Here is a 13,131-nt window from a genome sequence, read left to right on the forward strand (position 1 = left end):
CACAGAAAACATGGTTAAAAATCTACGATTTCCCTCCAGTACTGGACTCTCTTGCCGACGTCGGTGGTTTGATAAGTTCACCATAACATCGCTTGTCAAATTTAAATAGGGGGAAGGAAACATGTTATAGGAAGGGGCTTCAAGAAGTTCATGACAAAACGGAATTAAAGTTGATGAAGACTTTGTGTGAACTTCCCGACGCCCTCCAGCGTGCTTGCAGGAATCCTACACAGAAACGTACCAGGACCGAAGTAATTAAATTTTACTAAGTGGCATTTGGGAATGGAGTGCCCAGGAGGTTCCTGAGGATGGTAATTTTGCTTTAATTAGCAGGTACTTCTAATATTTTCATCGTTATTCCTACGCTCTTAAAGTCAACTTTACTATTAGTGAGCTCTTCCATGGGAAGATGGTGGGCTCTGTGATCCGTGAAGGTGTGTTCTCTGGGGGTGTTTCGTTGGCTTCATGAACCCATGTGCGTCCTAGGGAGTCCCCCCCCCCCATGTCTGCAGCACATCGGGAGGTCTGGTAGACAACATGTTAGCTTTGCTTGTCACAGGGTGACCACGGGAGTGCTTTTTTTTTTTTTTTTTTTTCTTTCCCTGTGCTTGGTCCTTCACACACAGGAGTAAGCACAAGTGTCCTCTCGACCTCCAGGCAATCCATCAGCCGATTTGGGGAATTTTCTGGCAAATGCCACCGAGGGAAACTTGTAAGTCTGAGATTAGATCTGCTGCGTGCACGCTTCCTTTGGACAAACGGTGTCAGCAGGGACCAAGGGGCTCCCAGGTGCCAGGTCTGGCGGTGGTTTTGGTTTGTGACGGTTTCACCTGTTTGGATCAGTCAGTAGTTTTCAACAGGCAGCCTCAGTCTCATGTGTTTCTGTTAATTTATCATGACATTGTTGCAGTACAGCTTACGTCCTCGAATACTTAGGCGAAGATGTGGAAGCCGGTGGGATAATTGACCTAAGTAGAGATTCTGTGGCAGGACAGTCCCACATGCTCGCACGGAGGGCTGTCCTCCCTGAAGGAGAGACCCGATGGTCCCCTGTCTCCTCTCGCACTGCACAAGCGCCCGTAAGCTAACATGGAGCCCCTGCCCTTTGTGTCATTCTGCCTGCAGGAGGAGGATGGCGTGGAAGAGGACAGCAGCCGCGTTGAGCCCCTGGGACACGCCGACACTGGCTCAGAGAACATCCCCAGCTTCTCCCTGGAGTGAGTGGTTACTGGTTTTAACTCATCGTGGGGTACACACGTAGCCTCGCTAATTGCAGCAAGTCTCCCTCAGACATATGGCATGTGGGATGTTTGTGCCGAGTTGCAGACACGCCTGGCTTTGATTTGCTTTCCCAAAGAGCATCTTCTGTTGATTGAGTTCTGTAACACAAGCACCCGGGCATGCGTGTTCACACGTACCTGCCTAGAGCTTCCTGCCCTGGCAAATACTATTACATTATGACATAAAATAGTATTTGGATGGAAATGTGTGTCCTGCTAACAGCCTGTGACTGCTGTAACTGCTTTCACATTGCTTTGTCTGTTGGCATTTTGGTCAGTTGTTCTTCCACTGTGCTGAACTGATGAATACTGTGAGTGTTGGTGACAGGAAACACTGGTTGGCTTTATGCAAACAGTCGTCATTATAATACACACTTGTCAGACACAGAATCTCCCAGAATCTTTGATGAATGCACAGAGGTCCTCCGTTAGGGACCTGGAACATGATTTTAAATTCAAAAAGGAAAACCATCCCTTAAGCATCACAACTTTGCAGCTGCCTTAAATATTGGTCAGTGTTAAGTGGGCAGCGTTGTCACAATTTCTTCCTTGATAGCTTAGAGCAGTGGTTTGGGTTTTTATTCTTTGAGTAAATGTTGGGGATATTCACAGGAACACTTGCGCATTTAACTCTGTCTTCCTTGGCCTTCCAAGGGAGGGCATCAGGACGTGCTTAGTGAGACCACACTGGTCTGATACCGAGCACCCAGCTCTGAGTGTTTACCTCAGAGACACGTGTCTTGCCACAGTTCCTTTCAGAAAGCATGTGAATCAAATTGCTTTTCTAAAGTTATGTTCCTAGTTGACAGATCAGTGACTAACTAGGTGTTCAAGTGGTATTACCAGTGGGGTTTTATGAAATTCTGTGAAAAATAACAAATCTAAGTGGTGTCACTTTACAAACATTTTAGTATTTTACCGAAGCAAAATTCTAGTATGGCAAAATGAATGTCTTGTCCCATCGTGTTAGTGTGTGTGATTGGTTCTGTGCATGTATTTTCAATTTTGCTTTTGTTTGTTTGATATTTGTTTGAGTCTTTGTAGCATATAAACCGGGCATTCATAGTACATAGAATATCCCATTGAGTTTAATATAAGAAATCCAGCTAAAAATTGGCATTTTCCACACTATCAGCCTATACTATGATATTTGTCAAATCTATCAGTAAACAAATTTTGTTTTCCTGGTTGCTTACATTATGTATTTGAGGTAGTATTTTCAAATCTTGATTGTTGGATACCTAGTACTTAGAACTACTAAGTGTCTCCACATGGAAAAAAAGCCTAAAAGAGAAGAAAATCTCCTTCACATGACTTCAAAACTTCTCAGATTATATTAATTTTCATCAGATGCAAGCTTTTTAATAGTAGATACTCATGGACGTGGCCTGGCCATGCACGGGTGTCTCGTGCCTTCACCAAGCGGTGGCGTTATGTGGCTCAAATGCCACTGCGCTGCTTCACGTGACGTGAATGGCATCTGGACTTTGAATATCGACTTCAAACACTGTCGGGAAACTTGATGAGTTTTCCTGGCCCTCTCCCAGCTTTGGCAAGGTGTTCTGTAAGCGGACCTGCCGCGCTCCTGGGGACTTCGGCCGATTAGCTTTGTTGATCATAATGGTAGACAGCGGAGTCCCTGAGCAGAGCCAGAGGTGATCTGGGTTTCCCTGGGAGAGAGCGGCCCGAGGACAGCTGTGTTCTGTGTCCTTAGAGTGTCCCATTTCTGCTGCCCACTGCCGTCCACACCCTCAGCCTGGCGGCCAGGTACGTAGTGTTGGACGTCCCAGCATCGCCACGCCTGTGTTGCCGATCGCATACGTGTGTGTGCGGGTGCCTGGTGGGATCTGGCGTGCGTGCGTGTGTGTTGGTGGTGGTTTCCTGTTTTGTTCTTTCAGTTCTGGTTTGTCGATGGTCCGTGTTCATCTCCTTCATTCATCGTTGTCTCACAGTGACATGGTAAAGCTCGTCCAAGTCTCCAACGATGGCGGGCCCCTGGGGATCCACGTAGTGCCCTTCAGTGCTCGAGGTGGCAGGTAACGTATCCTGGAGGGTGTGCGCCCAACCGCACGGTGCCATGTTTAGCTTCATTCTTGCAAGTGCTGACTCAGCACACTGGGGTGCAATGTCTGCTTTGTCACGATCCATCCATGTCCTCACTGCAGAACGCACTTAGTCCGGGGAAGAGCGGTCTGGCAGAGGCCGGAGGAGATCCTGCGGCTCAGCGGTCCTGCGAGGCTGTTACTGGGCCGTCTGAGCCTGTGTCGCACCTTGCTGTAAACTCTCAGTAGATCATACAGTCCAGCTGGCTTGGGAAGGTTAGCGCTGAATGGGGTTTTCTGGGAAATTAGTGGAACAAAGCTATCTGGCTGACGTAGCTGGCATTTCATTTAAAATCTGTAATTACATTTGTTCTTGTGCAAGTTTCATAATATTTTTTAAAAACTTCAGGTTTGAAATCTTGGGAACCTGAGCAGGTTGCAGTCTTCCCTCCGTCTGTGTGGCTTGTGCCTCCCTCCCTCTAGTTTCTGGACACTCCGACTCTCAGGCTTTTGTACTCTTCATTAATCATAACCTCGTCACTTTGCACTACACGCATCCTTGAAAATGTCAATTATCAGATGCGTGTCCTCCATTCTGCTTCTCCTCTGTGTGAGAACTGTCGCTGTATTTTTGGTTTTGATATATTCAGATAGTTAGAACTGATGTTGTAACTGTCACTCCTGGGCATCTACCCTGGACTTGGGACACCCATTGTACCAGTGCACTCCTCCCTGGTAGATGGTATACATGCTCGCTTGCAGATCCACACACTATGATCCCAGGTGAAGCATTGGTTTTCAACATTGCTTAATTTTTAACACTATTTTCTATTTAAATTTTGTTAACCTGGAGATGTAATGGGAGAAGCTAGAAAGTAGCCTGAGACCACCAAGACACACAGCACAGGTGTGCCCAGACCACCAGGACACAGCACAGGTGTGCCCAGACCACCAGGACACACAGCACAGGTGTGCCCAGAGCACCAGGACACAGCACAGGTGTGCCCAGACCACCAGGACACAGCACAGGTGTGCCCAGAGCACCAGGACACACAGCACAGGTGTGCCCAGAGCACCAGGACACACAGCACAGGTGTGCCCAGACCACCAGGACACAGCACAGGTGTGCCCAGAGCACCAGGACACACAGCACAGGTGTGCCCAGACCACCAGGACACAGCACAGGTGTGCCCAGACCACCAGGACACACAGCACAGGTGCGCTCAGACCACCAGGACACACAGCACAGGTGTGCCCAGACCACCAGGACACAGCACAGGTGTGCCCAGAGCACCAGGACACAGCACAGGTGTGCCCAGACCACCAGGACACACAGCACAGGTGTACCCAGAGCACCAGGACACACAGCACAGGTGTGCCCAGACTACCAGGACACACAGCACAGGTGTGCCCAGAGCACCAGGACACAGCACAGGTGTGCCCAGACCACCAGGACACAGCACAGGTGTGCCCAGAGCACCAGGACACACAGCACAGGTGTGCCCAGACCACCAGGACACACAGCACAGGTGTGCCCAGACCACCAGGACACACAGCACAGGTGTGCCCAGACCACCAGGACACACAGCACAGGTGTGCCCAGACCACCAGGACACAGCACAGGTGCACTCAGACCACCAGGACACACAGCACAGGTGTGCCCAGACCACCAGGACACACAGCACAGGTGTGCCCAGACCACCAGGACACAGCACAGGTGTGCCCAGACCACCAGGACACAGCACAGGTGTGCCCAGACCACCAGGACACACAGCACAGGTGTGCCCAGACCACCAGGACACACAGCACAGGTGTGCCCAGACCACCAGGACACACAGCACAGGTGTGCCCAGACCACCAGGACACAGCACAGGTGCACTCAGACCACCAGGACACACAGCACAGGTGCGCCCAGACCACCAGGACACACAGCACAGGTGTGCCCAGACCACCAGGACACACAGCACAGGTGTGCCCAGACCACCAGGACACACAGCACAGGTGTGCCCAGAGCACCAGGACACACAGCACAGGTGTGCCCAGACCACCAGGACACACAGAACAGGTGTGCCCAGACCACCAGGACACAGCACAGGTGTGCCCAGACCACCAGGACACACAGCACAGGTGTGACCAGACCAGGACACAGCACAGGTGTGCCCAGAGCACCAGGACACACAGCACAGGTGTGCCCAGACCACCAGGACACACAGCACAGGTGTGCCCAGACCAGGACACAGCACAGGTGTGCCCAGACCACCAGGACACACAGCACAGGTGTGCCCAGACCACCAGGACACAGCACAGGTGTGCCCAGACCACCAGGACACACAGCACAGGTGTGCCCAGAGCACCAGGACACACAGCACAGGTGTGCCCAGACCACCAGGACACAGCACAGGTGTGCCCAGACCACCAGGACACAGCACAGGTGTGCCCAGACCACCAGGACACACAGCACAGGTGTGCCCAGACCAGGACACAGCACAGGTGTGCCCAGACCACCAGGACACACAGCACAGGTGTGCCCAGATCACCAGGACACACAGCACAGGTGTGCCCAGACCAGGACACAGCACAGGTGTGCCCAGACCACCAGGACACACAGCACAGGTGTGCCCAGACCACCAGGACACAGCACAGGTGTGCCCAGACCACCAGGACACACAGCACAGGTGTGCCCAGACACCAGGACACACAGCACAGGTGTGCCCAGATCACCAGGACACACAGCACAGGTGTGCCCAGACCACCAGGACACAGCACAGGTGTGCCCAGACCACCAGGACACACAGCACAGGTGCGCTCAGACCACCAGGACACACAGCACAGGTGTGCCCAGACCACCAGGACACAGCACAGGTGTGCCCAGACCACCAGGACACAGCACAGGTGTGCCCAGACCACCAGGACACACAGCACAGGTGTACCCAGAGCACCAGGACACACAGCACAGGTGTGCCCAGACTACCAGGACACACAGCACAGGTGTGCCCAGAGCACCAGGACACAGCACAGGTGTGCCCAGACCACCAGGACACAGCACAGGTGTGCCCAGAGCACCAGGACACACAGCACAGGTGTGCCCAGACCACCAGGACACACAGCACAGGTGTGCCCAGACCACCAGGACACAGCACAGGTGTGCCCAGAGCACCAGGACACACAGCACAGGTGTGCCCAGACCACCAGGACACACAGCACAGGTGTGCCCAGAGCACCAGGACACACAGCACAGGTGTGCCCAGACCACCAGGACACACAGCACAGGTGCGCCCAGACCACCAGGACACAGGACAGGTGTGCCCAGACCACCAGGACACACAGCACAGGTGTGCCCAGACCACCAGGACACACAGCACAGGTGTGCCCAGACCACCAGGACACACAGCACAGGTGTGCCCAGACCACCAGGACACACAGCACAGGTGTGCCCAGACCAGGACACAGCACAGGTGTGCCCAGACCACCAGGACACACAGCACAGGTGTGCCCAGACCACCAGGACACACAGCACAGGTGTGCCCAGACCAGGACACAGCACAGGTGTGCCCAGACCACCAGGACACACAGTACAGGTGTGCCCAGACCACCAGGACACACAGCACAGGTGTGCCCAGACCACCAGGACACACAGCACAGGTGTGCCCAGACCACCAGGACACACAGCACAGGTGTGCCCAGACCAGGACACAGCACAGGTGTGCCCAGACCACCAGGACACACAGCACAGGTGTGCCCAGATCACCAGGACACACAGCACAGGTGTGCCCAGACCAGGACACAGCACAGGTGTGCCCAGACCACCAGGACACACAGCACAGGTGTGCCCAGACCACCAGGACACAGCACAGGTGTGCCCAGAGCACCAGGACACACAGCACAGGTGTGCCCAGAGCACCAGGACACACAGCACAGGTGTGCCCAGACCACCAGGACACACAGCACAGGTGTGCCCAGACCACCAGGACACACAGCACAGGTGTGCCCAGACCACCAGGACACACAGCACAGGTGTGCCCAGACCACCAGGACACACAGAACAGGTGTGCCCAGACCACCAGGACACAGCACAGGTGTGCCCAGACCACCAGGACACACAGCACAGGTGTGCCCAGATCACCAGGACACACAGCACAGGTGTGCCCAGACACCAGGACACACAGCACAGGTGTGCCCAGACCACCAGGACACAGCACAGGTGTGCCCAGACCACCAGGACACACAGCACAGGTGCACTCAGACCACCAGGACACACAGCGCAGGTGTGCCCAGACCACCAGGACACAGCACAGGTGTGCCCAGACCACCAGGACACACAGCACAGGTGTGCCCAGACCACCAGGACACAGCACAGGTGTGCCCAGACCAGGACACAGCACAGGTGTGCCCAGAGCACACAACACAGTGGTGCTCACATCACCAGGACGCACAGTTTGTCAATGACTGCTGGAGCAGTTGTACCACTTCCTCCTACGTTATGAATCTGGCGGGTTCAGCTCGCACCGGCTTGGGCGAGCAGAGGCGATGGGATTTCCTCTGCCAGCACCTGGGTTGCCCAGAGCTCTGATGCAGGCTGGCGTGTGGCAGGCTGGGCTGGATTGCCAGCTGTGAAATCCTCCTTGGATCTTTGGGGGTGGAGCGTCACAGCTTTGTGGCTGCTTTTCTTTTTTCCTCCTCTGTTTTTAAATAAATTACTTTTATTTAAGCATAATTTCATTACCTTTAAATTTGATACTTTTGTTGAAATTTATTTTTATTTTCTCTTTGAAAAGCAGAGAAACAAATGGAGAAGCATAGTTGCTTATTCACTCTCCAGATCCCCACAATAACCAGGGCTAGACCTGCTAAACTCATTCCAATCTCCCATGTGGGTGGCAGGGACCCAGGAACTTGACCCGTCACGTGCAGCCTCCCAGGGTGTGCGTTAGCAGGGAGCTGGATCAGAAGTCTGTCTGAGACTTAATCCAGCACTCCAATATACGGCACTGGTGTCCCCAGTGGGTGACTTAACTACTGTGCCAGTTGTCCACTATTTTTTTTTTTTTTTTGAATTCTGGAAAATTCTTAAAATTTTTTCAAAAAACTCATTTAAGCAACATTAATTGTTTTCCAGGTGGCTCTTTATTTCTTTTATTAAAACATACAATTGAAAATTATATAAAATATTAAAATATTTGCATCAGGGAAACAGTCAGAAGGTAAAATGCATAAATTATAGTTTCCGTATATTATTGTCCCTTAAGCTGCTTGTAAAATGTAACTCATCACAAATTGTGATTTAGTTGTGTATGTGTGTGTTCTGGCCATAGAACCAGTATGTCACTTATAAACATTTTATTGGTCATTTATTGTGTATTTCCTGCCTCCTTGCAAAAAGATACTGGGAAGAAATAATCAGGTAAAAGGAGAATAAGATAGAAAAAGAAACCTTCTGGGTAGATTAATGAAAAGAATGCATTTCACAAAGTTTATCCCAATAGTGAACAAGGGGTCTCTGGGCAGATCCGGAACTACTTCTTCTATAGCCAAGGAATGTTTTTAAACACTTTCCTTTTTTTAATTAGGGAGAAAGAGATCTTGTATCTGCTGGTTCTTCCCCCAAATGCCAGCAGTAGTGGGGTTGGCCCAGGCTGATGCCAGGAGCCAGGGACTCGATCCAGGTCTCCACGTGTGGCAGAAACCATACGTGTTTCATCATTGTTGCCTCCTGAGCACGTGAGCAGGAAACTAGATTAGAAGCAGAGTAGTAGCCAGGACTCAAGCCAGGCACTCAGGTGCGGGATGTGTGTCTTAACCCACTGTGCCACAGTGCCCTCGCCTCTCGGAGTCAGTTTTAATTCCCATTAATTTGACATTTGATACGGAAAATATTGTGTGCTCCAGGATTTTGCGGCTTTCCTATATAAGGAACGAGGCTTTGAGAAAAGCACTTTTCCCCCCACTTAAAGCCTTTTAGGCATCACCAGCTTCCGTATGGAGACTGAACAGTAGGGTGCGGGGGTTTGCTGTCGAGGTGAGCGACAGGTGGGATCTCAGGCGTGTTCAGCAGGTGCTGGGGAGCCCGGTCAGCAGCAGCTGCCCGTGTGAGGTCCCTGACTCTGGCTGGCGGCTTGTGAGGGGAGCTGCATGGGTCCCCGGGGAGAGAGGGTGAGTGAAGCAGACAGGAGGAAATGAAGTGCAGCGCGGGAGGAGTTGCATCTTTGTGGGGGTGGGTTGAAATTTCTGAGAATAACTCCCCTGTACGAAATTCCAATCATCCTTAGGCCGTCTCCATTTGGGAGATAGAACTAATTGAACAACCCTCACTGAATGCTTATTTTTATAAAGGTCACCAGTACAAGTCAGACACACTTTCTCGTTTGGCTGTTCAAAGTCAAAGGGTCTTACGGAGAAGGGAGAGTGGGAGCTTTGTATTAGAACAAAAAGCTGCCTGCTCGGCACCACCGTCCATGTCAAAGACAACTAAGGGCTAGGAACTGGTGTGGCCAACGTTAGGCAGATTTTTAAGGCCACTGTGCACCTGCTGTGGTCTTCATACTTGTGCAGTTGTTCTTAGTTGGGTGGGAAGTTCTGTGTACATGAGTGGAATTGTAACATTGGCAGAAAGCATCAGAGTGATTTTTAAGAATCACTTTATGAAATGCTTACAAGTCCCAGTCAGGCAATATACTAATTCAGTAAATAATGGAATTGATGAAGGTTTTCAAGCAAAATGATTGCGTTCTTTTAAAAATTACTCTGGTTTTTGCTTGAGCTCCGCAGTCTAACATGCAGTGGATATTCTAAATTTTTCCAGTATAGAAACAAGTATTGTTAAAACGTATTTTTAAGTTTCTTATTTATTTGCAAGGCAGAGACACAGACAGATCTTTCTTGGGCCAGGCCTGTTTTGGGACTCGGGAACTCAGTCCGGGTCTCCCCTGTGAGTCACAGGGTCCCAGCTATGGAGTCCTCACCGGCACCTCTCTGAGTTTGCATTGGCATGGAGCTGGGCTCAGGAGCTAGATCCTGGACTCTAACCCAGGCACTCTGATACGGGATGCAGGTGTCCTACCTAACACTGAGCCCAAACACCTGCTCCGACAATGGATTCTTAGAAGAATGCCAGCAGCTTTTCTGGGTCACTTCCCACGGCCATTTGTACACACGGATAAAGCTCACCGCCTCCTCCAGTGTTTGTGTACGTGTGTGAGTACACACTTGGGTATAGTGTGTTCGTGTGGCTCTGTGTGTAGTTTTCTGCCACGGCCTGTGTCCACAAATGCCCTGCTTATTCTCAACATAGTTTTTACAAACATAGCGCTGTTTGACAGGTTAACTTTGCTTTTTATTCTCAAAGGGATCTTCAGTGATACTGAGAGCGTCAGGTGCAGCGTCAATACGGTGTGGAAAGGTCCTTCAGGTTTCTGTTCGTGACTTTTGCCCTCCAGACTTAGTTACTCATTATCTGTAATTTCTACCATCTAACCTCAGAACAACCCATTCGCATACCTCAGAGAGTGCTTAAGAATGCTTAGGAGTTTTGACGTGAAATACAAGTGAGCCTGCTGGAAGCTGCGTATTCCACATGCCGTGTTAATTGTGTTCTGCACACGTCTCAGCACAGGCTAACCAGGAAAAGGTGAACATGCGTAGTCACTGAAAGATTAGCGAGTTGGCTTTGGGTATCCTGTGTACTGAGTAATCCTGCCTCTTAAGTCCGTGCACGGACCTCTGTCTGCAGCTGGAGCAGGCACGCATCTGTGAGTGGCTCTGACAGCGGCCTTCTCGTCCACTCCGCAGCGTCTGGGCATGATATTAGCGTCTCCTCAGATGTCCATGGTTACAGCCCTTAGCTCATCTGAGTGTGTCCCAGAACTCCCGGCTGGATGTCCCTCCGTGCCGGCTGTGATTGCCTGGACTGTGTGTTAGGTCATCTTGCTACTGGCAGAGCAGCTCTTCAGAGCTGTCCAGGTACCTGGAGTTGAACCTGGCTCTGTCTTTCACTGAGTGTGTCTTAGGCATGTTGATGTCATAGCCTCCATCTCCCGAGCTGAGAAGTGGGAGCCACGTGACGTGACTTCCATGTGGTTTAAATAAGAAACTACATGCAAGTCATTTAGAAGGTACTTGGTGGTTGGAGCTAGGAAGAATGATCCATCGTGGAAGGTGGTGTAACATGAACGTGCCTTCCACTGAGAGCCCTCAGGTGCCCTCCAGCTTTGCTTGTCCACTCTGGGGTAGTGAGTCCCTTATACATCATGTTGTGAATCCCAGAGAAGTGATAGATAGAGGGAGAAACACAGAGGAAAAGAGGTGTTCCATCTTCTGGTTCACTCCTCTGATGGCCTTGGCATTCCGAAGCCAGGAGCTCCATCCTGGTCTCGCATGTGTGGCCCTGGGTGGAGTACCTGGGCCATCATCCACTGCCTTCCGAGACACATTGGCAGGGAGTTGGGTCAGAAGCAGATGAGCCAGGACTCCATCTGATGTGGGATTCGATGTCCCAGTTGTATTTTAACCACGAAGATCCCTTGTTAGGTCAGGCATTTGTGAATCTCGGCTCTTGTTTAGCTCGTTGGTCCACATGTTAAGGAAGAATTAGTGTCGATTTGAACATTATAGAACCTGCACAGAACAAATGTGCTCTTCAGCTTGGAATACTCAATTGTTTTTGAATTATTTTCGGAAAACCCATGTAACAGCATTTCGTGGGTCAGACACCGTTTGTCTGGAAGTGTGCAGTTGTACACCCTCAGCTGCATACTGGCTTCTAATCGCAGACGATCGTCAGTGGTTTGTATTAGAAGTCAGATAAATATGTTTCTTAAGGAATACAGTGTCTGACGTTTGTGGCTGAAGCTGAACAACTTCTCCATTTGTGTTTGGCTTTTTGGATCCATTTCACCTTACGCATTGAGGATTAACTTGGAGTTCTTGTGAACATTCTCCCGTTGGCTGCCTTTGCAAAGATGGTGGGCCCGGCCGGCGCCGTGGCTTAACAGGCTAATCCTCCACCTTGCGGCGCCGGCACACCAGGTTCTAGTCCTGGTCGGGGCGCCGGATTCTATCCCGGTTGCCCCTCTTCCAGGCCAGCTCTCTGCTGTGGCCCGGGAAGGCAGTGGAGGATGGCCCAAGTGCTTGGGCCCTGCACCTGCATGGGAGACCAGGAGAAGCGCCTGGCTCCTGGCTTCGGATCAGCAGAGATGGTGGGCCCATGTCCCGTGTCCACGTGTAGCTTCTCTGCCTTCGCTGCAGGAGTTTATTTACAGCAGGTTCTGTAAGGGTGCGCTGTGGTCATTGCCATACCGCGGGGTGGTGGTGCTGGGAGTTCACATTTCAAAGCAGAACTCAGACTTAGCCAATTTAGATGTCAATAAAACATTTGTTCCTTATTTTCAGTTGTCTCATTGGTTGTGGTGTACACTTAGGATTGAGAATGTTAACATGTGTGACTGAGTTTATTTTAATTAAGTGTATAATTAGGCTAATGAACCTTATAAAAATGTAGTGGTGCAATCCTTAATATAATCTAAGCAGCTACATTTCTAATTATGCATCCAAAGTCAGGTACAGAGATACAGCATTGCAAAGACTTTCTGGAAATGTATTCTTCCTGCCCTTTTTTAAGAAACACTGTTCATGAACGACAAGGAATGGCTTGAAGGACATCCACGTGGTCATTGCCTATTTTTTGGGGGTGGTGGCTGTTTTGGGGGGAGAGTTATTCAGAAGTGAAATTTGTATGCAGTGGACATAGTGTTTTCTTATTGCCGCCCCCGTCCCCCGTTTTGAAACACGTGTCAGAAATAGGGGAAGAGGAATAG

At 50.9% G+C, this 13,131-nt stretch overlaps 1 protein-coding gene across 13 annotated transcripts in view; it reads left to right on the forward strand.

Moving 5' to 3' along the window:
* Positions 1 to 13,131, forward strand: part of PARD3 (par-3 family cell polarity regulator) — a 528,240-nt gene that overhangs the window by 262,838 nt on the left and 252,271 nt on the right. For all 13 annotated transcript variants that reach the window (XM_062211210.1, XM_062211216.1, XM_062211204.1 and 10 more), the window contains exons 6-7: positions 1,126 to 1,217; positions 3,233 to 3,316. In XM_062211210.1, the coding sequence (XP_062067194.1) occupies positions 1,126 to 1,217; positions 3,233 to 3,316 (176 nt within the window). The remainder of the gene's footprint in view (positions 1 to 1,125; positions 1,218 to 3,232; positions 3,317 to 13,131) is intronic.

Source organism: Lepus europaeus, chromosome 14, assembly GCF_033115175.1.
Source record: "Lepus europaeus isolate LE1 chromosome 14, mLepTim1.pri, whole genome shotgun sequence".
NCBI lineage: Eukaryota > Metazoa > Chordata > Mammalia > Lagomorpha > Leporidae > Lepus > Lepus europaeus.